General features: G+C 48.4%; 1 protein-coding gene across 3 annotated transcripts in view; it reads right to left on the bottom strand.

Annotated features, from left to right (window-relative positions):
• LOC106568179 (high affinity cAMP-specific and IBMX-insensitive 3',5'-cyclic phosphodiesterase 8B) overlaps window positions 1–23,110 on the bottom strand; it is a 97,495-nt gene that overhangs the window by 24,719 nt on the left and 49,666 nt on the right. For all 3 annotated transcript variants that reach the window (XM_014138304.2, XM_014138285.2, XM_014138313.2), the window contains exons 4-10: window positions 16,372–16,431; window positions 15,687–15,744; window positions 15,198–15,286; window positions 14,762–14,840; window positions 14,474–14,614; window positions 14,188–14,276; window positions 13,958–14,012 (exon numbers count right to left, since the gene is read on the bottom strand). In XM_014138304.2, the coding sequence (XP_013993779.1) occupies window positions 13,958–14,012; window positions 14,188–14,276; window positions 14,474–14,614; window positions 14,762–14,840; window positions 15,198–15,286; window positions 15,687–15,744; window positions 16,372–16,431 (571 nt within the window). The remainder of the gene's footprint in view (window positions 1–13,957; window positions 14,013–14,187; window positions 14,277–14,473; window positions 14,615–14,761; window positions 14,841–15,197; window positions 15,287–15,686; window positions 15,745–16,371; window positions 16,432–23,110) is intronic.

Here is a 23,110-nt window from a genome sequence, read left to right as displayed (position 1 = left end):
TGAGAGCATGTAACACAGTGAGAGTATGTAAAACAATGAGAGCATGTAAAACAATGAGAGCATGTAACACAGTGACAATATGTAACACAGTGAGAGCATGTAACACATTGAGGCATGTAACACAGTGATATCATGTAACACGGTGAGAGCATGTAACATAGTGAAAGCATGATACACAGTGAGAGGATTAACACAGTGAGAACATGTAACACAGTGACAATATGTAACACAGTGAGTGCACGTGACACAGTGAAGGATTTAACACAGTGACAGCATGGAACACAGTGAGAGCATGTAACACAGTGAGAGCATGTAACACAGTGAGAGCATGTAACACAGTGAGAGCATGTAACACACTAATAACACAGACTCAACATGAACTCAACATTACCTAACTACTGTGCCCATAGAGCTACACATTACTGCACACAGGAGGGTCAATCCATAGGCCTGACACATGTAGGCCTACTGTATTCAGCTATGTTCATGTGTTTTAAGGTGTCAGTGAGTATATGTTCAATATTCCATTGATTTCTATTGGCTTGCAGGCAAAGGATGAGGGGGGAGGTGAGGTGAGGTGAGGACAGGTGCGGTGGGGGAGCTGATGATCAATAAAGAGAAGGAGGATGAGGGGAGAGGTGAGGTGAGGACAGGTGCGGTGGGGGAGCTGATGGACTATAAGGTGGATGAGGGGAGAGGTGAGGTGAGGACAGGTGCAGTGGGGGAGCTGATGGACTATAAGGTGGATGAGGGGTGAGGTGAGGTGAGGACAGGTGCAGTGGGGGAGCTGATGGACTATAAGGAGGATGAGGGGAGAGGTGAGGTGAGGACAGGTGCAGTGGGGGAGCTGATGGACTATAAGGAGGATGAGGGGAGAGGTGAGGTGAGGACAGGTGCGGTGGGGGAGCTGATGGGCTATAAGGAGGATGAGGGGAGAGGTGAGGTGAGGACAGGTGCAGTGGGGGAGCTGATGGGCTATAAGGAGGATGGGGGTGAGGTGAGGTGAGGACAGGTGCAGTGGGGGAGCTGATGGACTATAAGGTGGATGAGGGGAGAGGTGAGGTGAGGACAGGTGCAGTGGGGGAGCTGATGGGCTATAAGGAGGATGAGGGGAGAGGTGAGGTGAGGACAGGTGCAGTGGGGGAGCTGATGGACTATAAGGAGGATGAGGGGAGAGGTGAGGTGAGGACAGGTGCGGTGGGGGAGCTGATGGGCTATAAGGAGGATGAGGGGAGAGGTGAGGTGAGGACAGGTGCAGTGGGGGAGCTGATGGGCTATAAGGAGGATGGGGGGTGAGGTGAGGTGAGGACAGGTGCAGTGGGGGAGCTGATGGACTATAAGGTGGATGAGGGGAGAGGTGAGGTGAGGACAGGTGCAGTGGGGGAGCTGATGGGCTATAAGGAGGATGAGGGGAGAGGTGAGGTGAGGTGAGGACAGGTGCAGTGGGGGAGCTGATGGACTATAAGGAGGATGAGGGGAGAGGTGAGGTGAGGACAGGTGCAGTGGGGGAGCTGATGGGCTATAAGGAGGATGAGGGGTGAGGTGAGGACGGTTTGGTTGGGGAGCTGATGGGCTATAAGGAAGATGAGGGGAGAGGTGTGAGGGGAGATGAGATGAGGAAGAGGATGATGGTGAGAGGAGGTGAGGAGGAGAGGGAAAGGGAGGGTGAGTAGTGATTTTGTGTGTGGGGGGATGGGGAAGAATAAGAATCAAACCAAAACCACAGGGGACTGGGGATGTGATAAAGAAAGGGTCAGCTCAGATCACCCCTACTGCTTCCCAGATACAGAGATGTGAGAGAGATGGAAAGACAGATGGAGAGAGAGATGAAGGGAGGCAGACAAACTAAAGAGAAAGATGGAGAGAGACAAAGAGAGGAATAGATGTGTTATGTTCTGTAAGGATTGATATGACCAGTGACCGCAAATCCACTTGAAGCATCCTCACACAGACTCAGGACTACCTCCGGCCATGACACACACCACACCGTTACTCAGGACTACGTCTGGTCATGACACACACCACACCGTTACTCAGGACTACGTCTGGCCATGACACACACCACACCGTTACTCAGGACTACCTCTGGCCATGACACACACCACACCGTTACTCAGGACTACCTCTGGCCATGACACACACACCACACTGTTACTCAGGACTACCTCTGGCCATGACACACACCACACCGTTACTCAGGACTACCTCTGGCCATGACACACACCACACCGTTACTCAGGACTACCTCTGGCCATGACACACACCACACTGTTACTCAGGACTACCTCTGGCCATGACACACACCACACCGTTACTCAGGACTACCTCTGGCCATGACACACACCACACCATTACTCAGGACTACCTCTGGCCATGACACACACCACACCGTTACTCAGGACTACCTCTGGCCATGACACACACCACACCGTTACTCAGGACTACCTCTGGCCATGACACACACCACACCGTTACTCAGGACTACCTCTGGCCATGACACACACCACACCGTTACTCAGGACTACCTCTGGCCATGACACACACCACACCGTTACTCAGGACTACCTCTGGCCATGACACACACCACACCGTTACTCAGGACTACCTCTGGCCATGACACACACCACACCGTTACTCAGGACTACCTCTGGCCATGACACACACCACACCATTACTCAGGACTACCTCTGGCCATGACATACACCACACCGTTACTCAGGACTACCTCTGGCCATGACACACACACCACACCGTTACTCAGGACTACCTCTGGCCATGACACACACCACACCGTTACTCAGGACTACCTCTGGCCATGACACACACCGTTACCCAGGACTACCTCTGGCCATGATACACAACACACTGTTACTCAGGACTACCTCTGGCCATGACACACACCACACTGTTACTCAGGACCACCTCTGGCCATGACACACACCACACTGTTACTCAGGACTACCTCTGGCCATGACACACACCGTTACCCAGGACTACCTCTGGCCATGACACACACCGATACCCAGGACTACCTCTGGCCATGACACACACCGTTACCCAGGACTACCTCTGGCCATGACACACACCACACCGTTACTCAGGACTACCTCTGGCCATGACACACACCGTTACTCAGGACTACCTCTGGCCATGACACACAACACACCGTTACTCAGGACTACCTCTGGCCATGACACACAACACACCATTACTCAGGACCACCTCTGGCCATGACACACACCACACCGTTACTCAGGACTACCTCTGGCCATGACACACACCACACTGTTACTCAGGACCACCTCTGGCCATGACACACACCACACTGTTACTCAGGACCACCTCTGGCCATGACACACACCACACTGTTACTCAGGACTACCTCTGGCCATGACACACACCGTTACTCAGGACTACCTCTGGCCATGACACACACCACACCGTTACTCAGGACTACCTCTGGCCATGACACACACCACACCGTTACTCAGGACTACCTCTGGCCATGACACACACCGTTACTCAGGACTACCTCTGGCCATGACACACACCACACCGTTACGCAGGACTACCTCTGGCCATGACACACACCACACCGTTACTCAGGACTATGTCTGGCCATGACACACACCACACCGTTACTCAGGACTACCTCTGGCCATGACACACACCACACCGTTACTCAGGACTACCTCTGGCCATGACACACACCGTTACCCAGGACTACCTCTGGCCATGACACACACCACACCGTTACTCAGGACTACCTCTGGCCATGACACACACCACACCGTTACTCAGGACTAGCTCTGGCCATGACACACACCACACTGTTACTCAGGACTACCTCTGGCCATGACACACACCACACCGTTACTCAGGACTACCTCTGGCCATGACACACACCACACCGTTACTCAGGACCACCTCTGGCCATGACACACACCACACCGTTACTCAGGACTACCTCTGGCCATGACACACACCGTTACTCAGGACTACCTCTGGCCATGACACACACCACACCGTTACTCAGGACTACCTCTGGCCATGACACACACCGTTACTCAGGACTACCTCTGGCCATGACACACACCACACCGTTACTCAGGACCACCTCTGGCCATGACACACACCACACCGTTACTCAGGACTACCTCTGGCCATGACACACACCGTTACTCAGGACTAGCTCTGGCCATGACACACACCACACTGTTACTCAGGACTACCTCTGGCCATGACACACACCACACCGTTACTCAGGACTACCTCTGGCCATGACACACACCACACTGTTACTCAGGACTACCTCTGGCCATGACACACACCACACCGTTACTCAGGACTACCTCTGGCCATGACACACACCACACCGTTACTCAGGACTACCTCTGGCCATGACACACACCACACCGTTACTCAGGACTACCTCTGGCCATGACACACACCACACCGTTACTCAGGACAACCTCTGGCCATGACACACACCGTTACTCAGGACTATGTCTGGCCATGACACACACCACACCGTTACTCAGGACTACCTCTGGCCATGACACACACCACACCGTTACTCAGGACTACCTCTGGCCATGACACACACCACACCGTTACTCAGGACTACCTCTGGCCATGACACACACCACACCGTTACTCAGGACTACCTCTGGCCATGACACACACCGTTACTCGGGACTACCTCTGGCCATGACACACACCACACCGTTACTCAGGACTACCTCTGGCCATGACACACACCACACCGTTACTCAGGACCACCTCTGGCCATGACACACACCACACCGTTACTCAGGACTACCTCTGGCCATGACACACACCGTTACTCAGGACTACCTCTGGCCATGACACACACCACACCGTTACTCAGGACCACCTCTGGCCATGACACACACCACACCGTTACTCAGGACTACCTCTGGCCATGACACACACCACACCGTTACTCAGGACTACCTCTGGCCATGACACACACCGTTACTCAGGACTACCTCTGGCCATGACACACACCGTTACCCAGGACTACCTCTGGCCATGACACACACCACACCGTTACTCAGGACCACCTCTGGCCATGACACACACCACACTGTTACTCAGGACCACCTCTGGCCATGACACACACCACACCGTTACTCAGGACTACCTCTGGCCATGACACACACCGTTACTCAGGACTACCTCTGGCCATGACACACACCACACCGTTACTCAGGACTACCTCTGGCCATGACATACACCACACTGTTACTCAGGACTACCTCTGGCCATGACACACACCGTTACCCAGGACTACCTCTGGCCATGACACACACCACACCGTTACTCAGGACTACCTCTGGCCATGACACACACCGTTACTCAGGACCACCTCTGGCCATGACACACACCGTTACCCAGGACTACCTCTGGCCATGACACACACCACACCGTTACTCAGGACTACCTCTGGCCATGACACACACCACACCGTTACTCAGGATTACCTCTGGCCATGACACACACCGTTACTCAGGACCACCTCTGACCATGACACACACCACACCGTTACTCAGGACTACCTCTGGCCATGACACACACACCACACCGTTACTCAGGACTACGCCTGGCCATGACACACACCACACCGTTACTCAGGACTACGCCTGGCCATGACACACACCGTTACTCAGGACCACCTCTGACCATTAATAGCGTTATGCAGACTGTCCATTAGCTACAGTTAGTTCACTGTTGGGTTGCTAGTGGCATCAGCTGTTAACACGTCTGATAGTTTGATATGGGCTTGTCTACAGTGGTGTGCTGGATCAGAGCTAGCAGTGGTCTGATAAGTGCTTGCCAGCTGGGCGGTGATACACACTCTAATGTCCCTGCACTGCTCGTTAAAAAGACAGCAGCAGACTTGTATCTTACAGCTTAGCTTGCTCTATGTCAATCTGCTTCTGTCAGCAGGCACAACAGGACCGATCAGGACACAAGTCAACTGCTCTCAGCTCAGTCACAACAATCCATCTCTCTCTCTCTCGTTCCCCATCTCTCTGTCTAATAGGATTAAATCACTGTAAACACTGCTGATGACACAGGAGGTTGCCAGATTTAGCTGGCTTGTATCTTAATGGCCTCTTGGGGCTGGAACACACAACAGATATGAACTAAAACACAGCACATTGCACTGGCTCGAGCCGGAAGGGAAACATTCAGCAATATGGATGATGACCGTGAGTAAAGAGAAAGGAAGAGCGGGGAGAGAGAAAGAGTGAGAGAAAGAGAGAGAGTGAAAGAGAGACAGAGGGCAGAGAAAGAGTGAAGAGAGAGAAAGTGAGAGAGAGAGAAGGGGGAGAGTAGAGAGAGAGACAGTTAAGTAGAAATAGGTCAGAGTCCTACATGGTGAAGGTCTACTTAGAGATTCTGCTGCTAACTCAACAACTAGATTTAAAATGGAAACTAGGGACACTGGCCAAGGGTTGCGGTGGGAAAGACAAGCAACAGGAATGATTCTGTTTAATACTCAAAAGCAACCATTCCCAGACAGAAACAGTAGCCTACAACATTGCTGTCTTGACAACAGTTGGCCACAAAGGACTGTAAATGAGAAAAGGTACTGTAAGGACTGATAGGGGAATGTCATAAATCACACTGCAATGAAGAGGAGAGGGGTGTGCCTCTTTCAGCACTTTCCCAAAGTTGACTTTCCGTTAGTCAGCAGTGCTTAGCACCTCACTTAATTTCTACTTCTATTTATTCAAAATGCATTTGAAACTGTTTTAAGTTATACAGATAGCATCATGAATTCTGTCACACACAGGAATCAGCGACAACACTGAGATTTCCAAGGCTAGAAGTCAGGTGAGCGAACAGGACAGTGATAGCTGGGCTTTGACTCAGATGAAAGGCAGCAGCAGCTAGCTAGCTTAGGGTAGTGTCTGTCAGAGTGCAGCTAGTTTGTGCTGTAGGTATTATTAGCCTTGGCGGCGCCTATAGCTTAGCACTAACTTAGCATGAACACTAGCTGTCAGCCTGGAATCCTACTGAGAACCACACACCTGCTCCTAGGCAAGCCAAAACAAACATGCCACTGTAGACTACAGATGCCATAAATGCCAAAACAATGCTAGCATGCCAAAGCAACTTAGAGTAGGTCCACAGACAGCAGACAACTTTTTACATGGTACTGTACATACAGAGTAGAGTGGACAATCAATGTTTACTACATGGCATAGTGTTGTCTGTCGCACTGGTACAGAACCCTGGGGGCCAACCCTGCTGAAAAAAACAGCATTGACCAGCATAGGCTGGCCATGCTGGTCACCCGCCTTCACTGTGTTTTTGCTGGTTCCTTCACTGTGTTTTTGCTGGTTCCTTCACTGTGTTTTTGCTGGTTCCTTCACTGTGTTTTTGCTGGTTCCTTCACTGTGTTTTTGCTGGTTCCTTCACTGTGTTTTTGCTGGTTCCTTCACTGTGTTTTTGCTGGTTCCTTCACTGTGTTTTTGCTGGTTCCTTCACTGTGTTTTTGCTGGTTCCTTCACTGTGTTTTTGCTGGTTCCTTCACTGTGTTTTTGCTGGTTCCTTCACTGTGTTTTTGCTGGTTCCTTCACTGTGTTTTTGCTGGTTCCTTCACTGTGTTTTTGCTTGTTCCTTCACTGTGTTTTTGCTGGTTCCTTCACTGTGTTTTTGCTGGTTCCTTCACTGTGTTTTTGCTTGTTCTTTCACTATGTTTTTGCTGGTAACAAGCCTTCACTATGTTTTGTACACTGGTGACCAGCATACCAGCATGTGTTTTGGACACTGGTGACCAGCATGGTACATTGGTGACCAGCATACCAGCATGTGTTTTGGACACTGGTGACCAGCATACCAGCATCAAAGTGCTTTATTATTTAAGACAGTCCATTACATATATCATAAACCTTACTTTGAGGGCCTAGTTTTTCCCTAATAGAGTGGCTACATCAGGCCTGCAAGTCACATTATGCTGGCTTGTAAAGTGAAGTTTAATTCCTATTGGAATCTAGCCAGAGTGGGAATATCCAAAAATGTGAAGTTTTATTTACCCACAATCTGCATTCAGAATGACTGCCAGGGTTAAACTACCTAAATCAGGGGTGTCAAAAATACAGCCCGGGTGGGTCCAATCCGGCCCGCGGGTGGTTTGAGTAAAAAAATTAAAAATACATATACAGCGCCTTCAGAAAGTATTCACACCCGATGACTTTTTCCACATTTTGTTGTGTTACAACGTGAGATTAAAATGGATTAGATTGAGTTTTTTGTCACTGGCCTACACACACAATATCCCATAATGTCAAAGTGGAAGTATATTTTTAGAAATGTTTACAAATTAATAAAACCTAAAAAGCTGAAATGTCTTGGGTCAAGTACAGTATTTAATCCTTTTGTTATGGCAAGCCTGAATAAGTTCAGGAGTAAAAATTTGCTTAACAAGTCACATAATAGATTGTTTGCGTGCATGCATTGATATGTAAGCTACATGTGCCTTTAAAAACAAAGTATGTAGTTCTGTCCTTGAGCTGTTCATGTCAATTTATGTTCTGTATTATGTCATGTTTCATGTTTTGTGTGGACCCCAGGAAGAGTAGCTGCTGCTGCTTTTGCAACAGCTAATGGGGATCCTAATAAAATACTAAATAACAAAAAAGAATAAGTTGCACATACTCACTCTGTTTGCAATAATAGTGTTTTACATGATTTGTGAATGACTACCTCATCTCTGTACCCCACACATACAATAATCTGTAAGGTCCTTCATTCGAGCAGTGAATTTCAAACACAGATTCAACCACAAAGACCTGGGACGTTTTCCAATGCCTTGCAAAGAAGAGTACCCATTGGTAGATGGAAAGAGAAAAGAAGCAGACATTAAATATCCCTTTGAGCATGGTGTAGTTATTAATTACACTTTGGATGGTGTATCAATACACCCAGTCACTACAAAGATACAGGCGTCCTTCCTAACTCAGTTGCCAGAGAGGAAAGTAAACTACTTTAAACCAGTTACAGAGTTAAATGGCTTTGATAGGAGAAAACTGAGGATGGATCAACAACATTGTAGTTACTCCACACTACTAACCTAATTGACAGAGTGAAAAGAAAGGAAACCTGTACAGAATAAAAATATTCCAAACCACGCATCCTGTTTGCAACAAGGCACTAAAGTAATATTGCAAAAAAAGTGGCAAAGCAATTAAGTTTTTGTCCTGAATACAAAGTGTTATGTTTGGGGCAAATCCAATACAACACTTTACTGAGTACCACTCTCCATATTTTCAAGCATAGTGGTGGCTGCATCAGAGTATGGGTATGCTTGTAATCGTTAAGGACTTGGGGAGTTTTTCAGGATAAAAAATAAATGGAATGGAGCTAAGCACAGGCAAAATCCTAGAGGGAGACCTGGTTCAGTCTGCTTTCTACCAGACACTGGGAGATTAATTCACCTTCCAGCAGGACAATAACTTAAACCACAAGGCCAAATCTACACTGGAGTTGCTTACCACAAAGATGTTCCTAAGTGGCCGAATTACAGTTTTGACTTAAATCTACTTGAAAATCTATGGCAAGACTTGAAAATTGTTATCTAGCAATGACAGAGCTTGCAGAATGTTAAAAAGATGAATGGGCAAATGTTGCACAATCCAGGTGTGGAAAGCTCTTAGAGACTTACCCAGAAAGACTCACAGCTGTAATCGCTGCCAAAGGTGCTTCTACAAAGTATTGACTCAGGGGTGTGAATACTTATGTAAATGAGATATATCTGTACTTAATTTTCAATATATTTTTATAAATTAATAAAACATGTTTTCACTTTGTCATTATGGGGTATTGTGTGTAGATGGGTGAGAATATATTTTTAACCCATTTGGAATTCAGGCTGTAACACAACATAATTTGGAATAATTTAAGGGTTATGAATACTTTCTGAAGGCACTGTATCACAGGAGGCTGTTGAGGGGAGAACGGCTCATAATAATGGCTAGAACGGCGCAAATGGTTTCCATGTGTTTGATGTATTTGATACCATTCCACTTATTCCACTCCAGCCATTAGCACGATACTGTTCTCCTCGATTAAGGTGCCACCAACCTCCTGTGCACTGTATATATATCTATATGTGTGTGTGTTATTTCATAGTTTTGATGTCTTCACTATTATTCTACAATGTAGAAAATAGTCAAATAAAGAAAAACCCTTGAATGAGTAGGTGTGTCCAAACTTTTGACTAGTACTGCATATAAACATAAAAAAGAAACGTCCTCTCACTGTCAACTGCATATATTTTCAACAAACTTAACGTGTAAATATACTGCTCAAAAAAATAAAGGGAACACTTAAACAACACAATGTAACTCCAAGTCAATCACACTTCTGTGAAATCAAACTGTCCACTTAGGAAGCAACACTGATTGACAATACATTTCACATGCTGTTGTGCAAATGGGATAGACAACAGGTGGAAATTATAGGCAATTAGCAAGACACCCCCAATAAAGGAGTGGTTCAGCAGGTGGTAACCACAGACCACTTCTCAGTTCCGATGCTTCCTGGCTGATGTTTTGGTCACTTTTGAATGCTGGCGGTGCTTTCACTGTAGTGGTAACATGAGACGGAGTCCACAACCCACACAAGTGGCTCAGGTAGTGCAGCTCATCCAGGATGGCACATCAATGCAAGCTGTGGCAAGAAGGTTTGCTGTGTCTGTCAGCGTAGTGTTCAGAGCATGGAGGCGCTACCAGGAGACAGGCCAGTACATCAGGAGACGTGGAGGAGGCCGTAGGAGGGCAACAACCCAGCAGCAGGACCGCTACCTCCGCCTTTGTGCAAGGAGGAGAAGGAGGAGCACTGCCAGAGCCCTGCAAAATGACCTCCAGCAGGCCACAAATGTGCATGTGTCTGCTCAAACGGTCAGAAACAGACTCCATGAGGGTGGTATGAGGGCCCGACATCCACAGGTGGGGGTTGTGCTTACAGCCCAATACCGTGCAGGACGTTTGGCATTTGCCAGAGAACACCAAGATTGGCAAATTCGCCACTGGCGCCCTGTGCTCTTCACAGATGAAAGCAGGTTCACACTGAGCACATGTGACAGACGTGACAGTCTGGAGACGCCGTGGAGAACGTTCTTCTGCCTGCAACACCCTCCAGCATGACCGGTTTGGCGGTGGGTCAGTCATGGTGTGGGGTGGCATTTCTTTGGGGGATCGCACAGCCCTCCATGTGCTCGCCAGAGGTAGCCTGACTGCCATTAGGTACCGAGATGAGATCCTCAGACCCCTTGTGAGACCATATGCTTGTTTGGTTGGCCCTGGGTTCCTCCTAATGCAAGACAATGCTAGACCTCATGTGGCTGGAGTGTGTCAGTAGTTCCTGCAAGAGGAAGGCATTGATGCTATGGACTGGCCCACCCGTTCCCCAGACCTGAATCCAATTGAGCACATCTAGGACATCATGTCTCGCTCCATCCACCAACGCCACGTTGCACCACAGACTGTCCAGGAGTTGGCGGATGCTTTAGTCCAGGTCTGGGAGGAGATCCCTCAGGAGACCATCCGCCACCTCATCAGGAGCATGCCCAGGCGTTGTAGGGAGGTCATACAGGCACATGGAGGCCACACACATTACTGAGCCTCATTTTGACTTGTTTTAAGGACATTACATCAAAGTTGGATCAGCCTGTAGTGTGGTTTTCCACTTTAATTTTGAGTGTGACTCCAAATCCAGACCTCCATGGGTTGATAAATTGGATTTCCATTGATTATTTTTGTGTGATTTTGTTGTCAGCACATTCAACTATGTAAAGATAAAAGTATTTAATAAGATTATTTCATTCATTCAGATCTAGGATGTGTTATTTTAGAGATTGTGCGTTCCTGGTGTAACTCAGGCAGTTGTTGTTGCCATCCTGTACCTGTCCTGCAGGTGTGATGTTCGGATGTACCGATCCTGTGCAGGTGTTGTTACACGTGGTCTGCCACTGCGAGGATGATCAGCTGTCCGTCCTGTCTCCCTGTAGCGCTGTATTAGGCGTCTCACAGTACGGACATTGCAATTTATTGCCCTGGCCACATCTGCAGTCCTCATGCCTCCTTGCAGAATGCCTAAGGCATGTTCAAGCAGATGAGCAGGGACCCTGGGCATCTTTCTTTTGGTGTTTTTCAGAGTCAGTAGAAAGGCCTCTTTAGTGTCCTAAGTTTTCATAACTGTGACCTTAATTGCCTACCGTCTGTAAGCTGTTAGTGTCTTAACAACCATTCCACATGTGCATGTTCATTAACTGTTTATGGTTCATTGAACAAGCATGGGAAACAGTGTTTAAACCCTTTACAATGAAGATCTGTGAAGTTATTTGGATTTTTACAAATTATCTTTGAAAGACAGGGTCCTGAAAAAGGGACCTTTATTTTTTTGCTGAGTTTATATTTATATATATATATATATATATATATATATATATTGGGCTTGGATGACCAGCTTGACCAGGGGTATTCAACAAGGGGTCCGCGGAGCATAGTACTGCAGGTGGTCCGCAGAAATATATATATAAAGAAGTGTTTTATTATGAATATATAATATAATACAGTAGAAAAGATGAGAATATCTTATTTCTAATGATGTCAACTTTATTTCACAACTCCTAATATTGAGCAAATTACACTCACTGGAGTATCTCACATAGACTTTGAAAAATCACCTGTGAATAGGCTACCAGTGCGGTTGAGCTTTCTTGACTTGGACATACATTTTTGCCAACACATGGCTCACTTTTGTTTACCAGCTAAACAGCTGCTCTTCTCAAAAATGTGTTTGGAGTTAACTTTCTAGCTAATAGGTTATGTTAGAATTAACACTTCCTCTTCCAATTATAATGTGGGGAGGTCAAAATAATAAAAAACGATCTACCAAATCTATTCATTTTCAAATGTTGATTACTTCTCCTTGCCATTATCATTCACCTGATGATAAGACAAGACAGTGTATTTCTTTGCTAACGTATGATGTGGGGTCCCTGGGTCGCCTGTTTGCCTGGGAGGGGGTCCCTGGGTCGCCTGTTTGCCTGGGAGGGGGTCCCTGGGTTGCCTGTTTGCCTGGGAGGGGGTCCCTGGGCAAGAAACGGTTGAAGATCCCTGAGCTAGACCATTCTGGACCAGCATAGACCAGCATGAACCAGCATAGACCAGCTTGGTCGCCAGCATATCAGCATCATCTGGTCACCAAAATACCAGCATCACCAGCATAAACTGGTCACCAGCATAACAGCATCACCAGCATAAACTGGTCACCAGCATAACAGCATCACCAGCATAAACCGGTCGCCAGCATAACAGCATCACCAGCATAAACCTGTCACCAACATACCAGCATGAACTGGTCACCAGCATCACCAGCTTGACCAGCTGGTCAGCCAGCCTAACCAGCTAGACCATGCTGGTCCAATCAGTTTGAACAGCATAGACCATCATGGACCAGCATGGGCCAGCTTGAAATTTAGGCTGGTCTATGCTGGGGGTTTTTCAGCACGGAACATACTGTACATGAAATAAAAGGTCTTGTATGGCTATTCATCATACAGTAGAAGACAAGTGGTCTTCCCATGGCTAGCACAGGGCTGTCTCTGAACCACTTGAGGCCACATATTTACCATGAAGCTACAATTCTGGCAAACAAAGCAGACACCACATGTCTTCCATACAGCATAGAGCTGCCATTGATCAACAACACCTTGAGGCCATACGAGTTACATCATACTGGAGTTATGTGATACTTGACAGGAAAAAAAGGGGAAAACAACAAATGTTTTTTGATTGACAGGGTATTCATTTATCTTATGTATGTACAGTTGAAGAATAAATCATGTAACTATCAATCATTAAGACCACCATGACTGCTCTCATTACATGAAACATAAAAATAACTTCCTGCTCACCTGTTTGTTGTTGTCACTGTGGGGCCTCTTGATGGAGACAAAATGGCGGATTTTACTGTAAAGAGATGGAAAGCAAAGCATACTAGATTGGGAACCATCTTTGTATAACTACCAGTTGCACAAGCAGTTATCAATCCATGGTGGAAGACCATACAATAGCCTGCCAGTCCCCAGTGCAATAAAGTTAAGATGTGTGGCCCCTTATAGAGGAAGTGATGTCAGTGACTTACCCTCCCTGGCCAATCACAGGCGTAATCTTGACGTGCTGCTGTATGCTGTCACCTGACTTCCTCCTGGCGTAGTAGATCCCCTGCCACTCCTAGAGACAACATAGTCGGAACATACAGTCAGACAACAATATAACATTCATACAACGAAGAAATGACAGGCAGACAACTGTACAGAAAACATTACACAACTATAAAGAATGGATGGATGGTCTTCAAGCAGGTGTTGAGGTTTTGGGACTTTCTCAGGATCTCTCACCTCCACTGTGGCTCAGTGTCAGAAGCTCACCTTTCCTTTCTTGATGCAGGTGTTGATGGTGTCTAGAAGATCTGCTCGGTTCTTGTCACTCTTGGGGAGTTCTGTCAGCTCTTTCCCTATTAACTCTCCTTTATGGTATCCCATCATGTGCTCAAACGCTGGGTTCACGTACTGGGGGCGAGGGAGCGAGATGGATAAGAATGATTTGTTTTTCATGTTTGTTTATTTCACAGAATACCTAAACAACACAGAAATGTCAAGAGATACATTGTGTTTCAGTGTGGCTGAATGACTTTGTGTTTGTGTGTGTTTGTGTACCTGTATCACATGGTCTTCACTGGTGATCTCCACAGCCTCCTGACAGTGGTCCAGAGCAGTGAAGACTGAGTTACATGCCCTGAGGGGGAGAAGAGAGGTATATCTGTTAAATCATACTGTGTGTGTGTGTGTGTGTGTGTGTGTGTTATTTGTGTGTGTGTGTGTCTGCGTGTGTGGGTTGGTTCTTCTATCCTTGTGGGGACCTAAAATCCCCACAAGGATAGTAAAACAAGGAAAGTCCCCATGAGGACAATGGCTATTTTAATCTTAAGGGTTAGGTTTAGGGTTAGGGTTACAATTAGTGTTAGGGTTAGAATTAGGGATAGGTGTTAGGGAAAATAGGATTTTGAATGGAAAATGAGGATACGAGGGTTGAAGAACTTAACGTGTGTGTGTGTGTGTGTGTGTGTGTGTGTGTGTGTGAGGACCAATGTACCTGAGTTTGAACTGGCAGCGCACCTCTCCATGTTCTATCTGGAGCAATTCGTTATAGCAGGCAGAGACACTAATGTTCTCCACATACCTCTGACCAGAGATAGAGAGAGAGAAACATGAGCAACATAGTGTACTGTACAGTGTGTAGTCTGCAAAGCTTGGAGGTAGGGCACGTGATGAGAACTGTGACCTGCTGTACAGTACAGTACAGTACAGTACAGTACAGTACAGTACAGTACAGTACAGTACAGTAGGTGAACACTGCATGTGTTTATAAGATGAGCCAGCTGACTGACTGATTCAGCAGATGGATGATAGGATAGCATGCTGAGTGTTTTAAGTTGCCTGGCTGAGTTCACTTTACAGAGTCACATAAGAGTTGGTGGTGGCAGATGTTATGCCATATAAAGGCATGTCCTCTTTTCCCCCTATAGTACATAGAGAACATATAAGGAGGAAGAAGGGAACATATAAGGAGAAGAGTACATACTCTGCTGAATCCGGCGCAGAGGAGCGGACGAACAGACGGCTCCTCCTGATCTAAAGGCCTATCGAGAAAGAACAGCATAAACAGCACACACTATGACATTATCATCATCAGCCCACATAAGATATACACCACATATCATTATAGAATACACACACTATGACATTATCATCATCAGCCCACATAAGATATACACCACATATCATTATAGAATACACACACTATGACATTATCATCATCAGCCCACATAAGATATACACCACATATCATTATAGAATACACACACTATGACATTATCATCATCAGCCCACATAAGATATACACCACATATCATTATAGAATACACACACTATGACATTATCATCATCAGCCCACATAAGATATACACCACATATCATTATAGAATACACACACTATGACATTATCATCAGCCACATAAGATATATACCACATATCATTATAGAATACACACACTATGACATTATCATCAGCCACATAAGATATACACCACATATCATTATAGAATACACACATGTGTATGTCATTATCATCATCAGTGAGGAAACATATCTGTGTTTGTTTACTGTTGTTTGGTGTTTGTGTATGTAACTCGAGTTATGAGTTGCGGGGGAAAAAATCCTCTTGAAGGGCAAATAAACGCCATCAATCAATTATGATGTATACTTACGTCTGTGGCACAATGGCCAGAACGACCGTGTGTTCTGAGGGCTTTGTGGCACGGATCAACCTGGATCAACAACACAATAGAAAAACACATCACAGTAGAACAGGTTGATAAAAAGAAGCATTCAAAATCCCGCAGGTGGTGAGAACAGCATTATCAAATACAGCGCCTTCAGAAAGTATTCACACCCCTTGACTTTTTCCACATTTTGTTGTGTTACAACGTGAGATTAAAATGGATTTAATTGTATTTTTTTTGTCAACGATCTATACAAAATACTCTGTAATGGCAAAGTGGAAGAAAACTTTTTTCAACATTTATGGAAAATAAAACACTAATATATCTTGATTAGATAAGTATTCAACCCCCTGAGACTTTGGCTGTGATTACAGCTGTGAGTCTTCCTGGCACACCTGGATTGTACAACACTTGCCCATTATTCTTCAAGTGCTGTCAAGTTGGTGGTTGATCATTGCTAGACAGCCATTTTTATGTCTTGCCATAGATTTTCAAGCTGATTTATGTCAAAACTGTAACTAGGACACTCAGGAACATTCAATGTCATCTTGGAAAGGAACTCCAGTGTATATTTGGCCTTATGTTTTAGGTAATTGTTCTGGTGAAAGGAGAATTCATCTCCCAGTGTCTGTTGGAAAGCAGACTGAACCAAGTTTTCCTCTAGGATTTTGTCTGTGCTTAGCTCTATTCCCTTTCTTTTTATCTTAAAAAACTCCCCAGTCCTTGCCGATGACAAGTATACCCATAACATGATTAAGCCACCACCATACTTGAAAATATGAAGAGTGGTACTCAGTGTGTTGTGTTGGATTTGCCCCAAATAAAATGCTTTTGTATTCAGGACAAAAAGTTAATTTCTCTGCCACTGTAACGGATTGGCAGTCGTGGTGAAGGAATGAGGCACAGGAAGCAGCGAGCACAGGGTAGTGGCGTATTTAATTTACACTCACTCATCAAACAAATACTCCCAAACACAGGGGAGAAAATACACACAGCGTAAAATAGCGCCGACACGAACATGAGCCGTCACAATAGAAATAATCCCGCACAACACGGAAGCGGACCAGCTAACATAAATAGCCCCGCTAATTAACCAAACTAACACAGGTGCACAAAACCAAAAAGGGAATCAGTGACGACGACCGCCGAGCGCCACCCGAGCAGGAGGGGGCGCCACCGTCGGTGGGAATCGTGACAGTACCCCCCTCCTGACGCGCGGCTCCCGCAGCGCGCCAACACCGGCCTCGAGGACGACCCGGAGGGCGAGGCGCAGGGCGATCCGGACGGAGACGATGGAAATCCTTCAACATGGATGGGTCCAAGACGTCCTCCGCCGGCACCCAGCACCTCTCCTCCGGGCCGTACCCCTCCCAGTCCACGAGGTATTGCAGGCCCCTCGCCCGGCGTCTCGAGTCCAGAATGGCCCGTATGCTGTACGCCGGGGACCCCCCGATGTCCAGAGGGGGTGGAGGGACCTCCGGCACCTCACCTTCCTGCAGGGGACCAGCTACCACCGGCCTGAGGAGAGACACATGAAACGAGGGGTTAATACGGTAATAGGAAGGGAGTTGTAACCGATAACACACCTCGTTTATCCTCCTCAGGACTTTAAAGGGCCCCACACACTGCGGCCCCAGCTTCCGGCAGGGCAGGTTCCGGGTCGAGAGCCAGACCCTGTCTCCCGGTATGAACACGGGTGCCTCCCTGCGGTGGCGGTCAGCACTCCTCTTCTGCCGTCCACTGGCCTCCTTCAGGGAGTCCTGGACGGCTCTCCAGGTCTCCTTGGAGTGCTGTACCCAGTCCTGTACCGCAGGAGCCTCGGTCTGGCTCCAGTGCCATGGTGCCAGGACCGGCTGGTAACCCAAAACACACTGAAAGGGTGACATGTTAGTAGAGGAGTGGCGAAGTGAGTTCTGGGCTAACTCAGCCCAGGGAATGTACCTCGCCCACTCCCCTGGCCGGACCTGGCAATACGACCTCAGAAACCTGCCCACTTCCTGGTTCACCCTCTCCACCTGCCCATTGCTCTCGGGGTGAAAACCGGAGGTCAAACTGACCGAGACCCCCAGCCGCTCCATAAACGCCCTCCAGACCCTGGATGTGAACTGGGAACCTCGATCAGAGACAATGTCCTCCGGCACCCCGTAGTGCCGGAAGACGTGGGTAAATAGGGCCTCCGCAGTCTGCAGGGCCGTAGGGAGACCGGGCAACGGGAGGAGACGGCAGGACTTAGAGAACCGATCCACAACCACCAGAATCGCAGTGTTCCCCTGAGAGGGGGGAAGATCTGTCAAGAAATCTATAGACAGGTACGACCATGGCCGTTGTGGAACGGGGAGGGGCTGTAACTTCCCTCTCGGTAGATGCCTAGGAGCCTTACTCTGAGCGCACACCGAACAGGAAGAGATATAGGACCTCACGTCCTTAGCCAAGGTGGGCCACCAGTACTTCCCCCTGAGACTCCGCACTGTCCTCGCCACACCAGGATGACCCGCAGTAGGTAGCGTGTGCGCCCATCGAATCAATCGATCACGAACACCGAGCGGCACATACATGCGACCCACGGGAACCTGCGCAGGCGCAGGTTCCAACACTAATGCCCGCTCGATGTCCGCGTCCACCTCCCATACCACCGGTGCCACCAGCCTAGACGCTGGAATGATGGGAGTTGGATCGATGGGCCGGTCCTCCGTGTCATAGAGACGGGACAGCGCGTCGGCTCTAGTGTTAAGGGAACCCGGTCTATAGGAGAAAGTGAACCTAAACCGGGCGAAGAACATGGCCCACCTTGCCTGACGTGGATTCAGTCTCCTCGCTGCCCGGATGTACTCCAGGTTTCGGTGGTCGGTCCAGATGAGAAAGGGGTGTTTAGCCCCCTCAAGCCAGTCCCGCCACACCCTCAAAGCTTTTACCACCGCTAGCAACTCCCTGTCCCCCACATCATAGTTACGCTCCGCCGAACTGAGCTTCTTCGAAAAGAAAGCGCAGGGGCGGAGTTTCGATGGCGTACCCGAGCGCTGTGATAGCACGGCACCCACCCCAGCCTCGGATGCGTCCACCTCCACTATGAATGCTAGAGACGGGTCCGGGTGCGCCAACACAGGTGCGTCGGTGAACAGCGTCTTCAACTTCTTGAAGGCTCCGTCCGCCTCCGTCGACCATCGCAAACGCACCGACCCCCCCTTCAGCAGTGAGGTAATGGGAGCCGCTACCTGGCCAAAACCCCGGATTAACCTCCGGTAGTAATTGGCAAAGCCTAAGAACCGCTGCACTTCCTTCACCGTGGTTGGAGTCGGTCAATTACGCACGGCCTTAACGCGGTCACACCCCATCACCACCCCCGTGGTGGAAATATAGGTCATGCTCCAGCAGTCTACCAAGAACCTTGCGCACCAGGGACACATGCGCGGAGCGGGTGGCGGATTATATCAGAATGTCATCGATATAGACAATCACGCCCTGCCCGTGCAGGTCCCTGAGAATCTCGTCAACAAAGGATTGAAAGACGGCTGGAGCATTTTTCAACCCATACGGCATGACGAGGTACTCATAATGGCCCGATGTGGTACTAAAGGCGGTTTTCCACTCGTCTCCCTTCTTGATACGCACCAGGTTATACGCGCTCCTGAGATCCAGTTTTGTGAAGAACTTTGCTCCGTGAAATGATTCCACCGCCGTAGCGATGAGAGGTAGTGGGTAACTAAACCCCACCGTGATAGCGTTTAGACCTCTGTAATCAATGCACGGACGCAGACCTCCCTCCTTTTTCTTCACAAAAAAGAAACTCGAGGAGGCGGGTGAGATGGAGGGCCGAATGTACCCCTGTCCCAGGGATTCCGTGACATATGTCTCCATAGCCGCCGTCTCCTCCTGTGACAAGGGGTACACATGACTCTTGGGAAGCGCAGCGTTAACCTGGAGATCTATCGCACAATCCCCCTGTCGATGGGGTGGTAATTTAGTCACCCTCTTTTTACAGAAGGCGATTGCCAAATCGGCGTACTCAGGGGGAATGCGCACGGTGGACACCTGGTCTGGACTCTCCACCGACGTGGCACCTATGGAAACTCCTAGACACCTCCCTGAACACTCCTCTGACCACCCCTGGAGAACCCCCTGTTTCCACGAAATACGGGGATTGTGACCAGCCAGCCAGGGGACCCCCAGCACCACCGGAAACGCAGGCGAATCAATAAGGAAAAAACGAATGCGTTCCTTATGATTCCCCTGCGTTACCATGTCCAGTGGCACCGTAGACTCCCTGACTAGCCCTGACCCTAATGGTCGGCTATCTAGGGAGTGCACGGGGAAGGGGGGGATCTATCGGCACCCGCGGAATGCCCAGCTTAATGGCAAGTCCACGATCCATAAAGTTCCCAGCTGCGCCTGAATCGACTAGCGCCCTATGCTGGGAAGAGGGAAAAATTTAGAAAACAAAACAGGTAAGAACACGTGACCAACAGGGGGTTCTGGGTGAATCTGGTGCTGACTCACCTGGGGTGACCGAGAAGTGTTCTGCCTGCCCTCTCGACTCCCAGACTGGCTCCTCCAGCACCGGTCGGCCGTGTGTCCTCTCCGACCACAGCTGGTGCAGGAGGAGCCAGCTCCTCCGGTGCCCCTTGGCACGGCCCCCCCTACCTCCATAGGGGTAGGGGCGGGGGTGCACGGAGGTGGAACGGGCAGGACCCTCTCCAAACGCCCGCGGGCAGCCAGCAGATTGTCCAAACGAATGGACATGTCAATGAGCTCGTCCAGGGATAGAGCGGCATCTCGACAGGCCAGCTCCCTGCGGACGTCCGCCCGGAGACTGCATCTATAGTGGTCTACGAGGGCCCTGTCGTTCCACCCCGCCCCAGCAGCCAAGGTTCTGAACTCCAACGTGAAGTCCTGAGCGCTCCTCGTCTCCTGCCTGAGGTGGAACAGCCGTTCACCCGCCGCTCTTCCTTCCAGAGGGTGGTCGAACACGGCCTGAAAGCGGCGGGTGAACTCTGGATAATGGTCCCTCGCCGAGTCTGGGCCATTCCAGACCGCATTAGCCCACTCCAGAGCTCGGCCCGTCAGGCAGGAAACGAGGGCACTCACGCTCTCCTCTCCTGAGGGAGCAGGTCTGACGGTGGCCAGGTAAAGGCTCGAGCTGGAGCAGAAATCCCTGGCACCCAGCCGCCGCCCCATCATACTCCCTCGGGAGCGCCAAACGAAGCGCGCCTGAGCCAGACGTAGTGGGAGGAGGAGTTGGCTGCATCGGAGGAGCCGGAGGTGGAGAGAGGAGACCACTTCTCTCCCATCGGTCCATCCTCTCCATCATCTGGTCCATCGCGGATCCTATGCGGTGGAGGACCGTAGTGTGGTGGAGGACGCGTTCCTCCATCGAGGGGACAGGGGTGGCCGCTGCTCCTGCTGATTCCATGCATTTTCGTGGAGCGGGATTCTGTAACGGATTGGCAGTCGTGGTGAAGGAATGAGGCACAGGAAACAGCGAGCACAGGGTAGTGGCGTATTTAATTTACACTCACTCATCAAACAAATACTCCCAAACACAGGGGAGAAAATACACACGGCGTAAAATAGCGCCGACACAAACATGAGCCGTCACAATAGAAATAATCCCGCACAACACGGAAGCGGACCAGCTAACATAAATAGCCCCGCTAATTAACCAAACTAACACAGGTGCACAAAACCAAAAAGGGAAAACCAAAAAGGGAATCAGTAGTAGCTAATAGGCCGGTGACGACGACCGCCGAGCGCCACCCGAGCAGGAGGGGGCGCCACCGTCGGTGGGAATCGTGACAGCCACATATTTTGCAGTATTAGTTTAGTGCCTTATTGAAAACAGGATGCCTTTACTTGGTTTTTATTCTGTACAGGCTTCCTTCTTTTCACTCTGTCATTTATGTTAGTATTGTGGATTAACTACAATGTTGTTGATCCATCCTCAGTTATCTGAAAATCACCATTGGCCTCATGGTGAAATCCCTGAGTGGTTTCCTTCCTCTCTGGCAACTGAGTTAGGAAGGGTGCCTGTATCTTTGTAGTGATTGGTTGTTTTGATACACCATCCAAAGTGTAATTAATAACTGCAGAATGCTCAAAGAGATGTTCAATGTCTGTTTTTTTTTTACCCATCTACCAATAAGTGTCCTTTTCAAAACATTGGAAAACCTCCCTGGTCTTTGCGCTTGAATCTGTGCTTGAAATTCACTGCTCAGACCTAATTGTATGTGTGGGGTACAGAGATGAGGTAGTCATTAAAAATAATGTTAAACACTATTATTGCACACAGAGTGAGTCCATGCAACTTATTATGTGACTTGCCATAGCAAAAGGGTTGAATACTTATTGACTCAAGGCATTTTAGCTTTTCATTTTTAATTCATTTGTAAACATTTCTAAAAACATAATTCCACTTCGACATTATGGTGTATTGTGTGTAGATCAGTGACACAACATCTCAGGTTGTAACAAAACAAAATGTGGAAAAAGTCAAGGGGTGTGAATACTTTCTGAAGGCACTGTATATGTTTTTGACCACATATGAGGACTTTTGTGCTTTACCTTAAAAACTCCCTAGCTCATGAGGCAGGTTTGACAGTAATGTGTGATTGAGTTTGACTTGATAGTTTCATTTGACACACACACACAACATGAAAGGTGGCTTTCGAATGAGTGCCAGTCTAAACATGTGGGCAGTGAAGGAGTGATGTCATTGGCATATGAGAGGAGA

Source organism: Salmo salar, chromosome ssa01 (genome assembly GCF_905237065.1).
Source record: "Salmo salar chromosome ssa01, Ssal_v3.1, whole genome shotgun sequence".
Taxonomy (NCBI): domain Eukaryota; kingdom Metazoa; phylum Chordata; class Actinopteri; order Salmoniformes; family Salmonidae; genus Salmo; species Salmo salar.
This window is presented reverse-complemented; position numbering and strand designations above follow the sequence as displayed.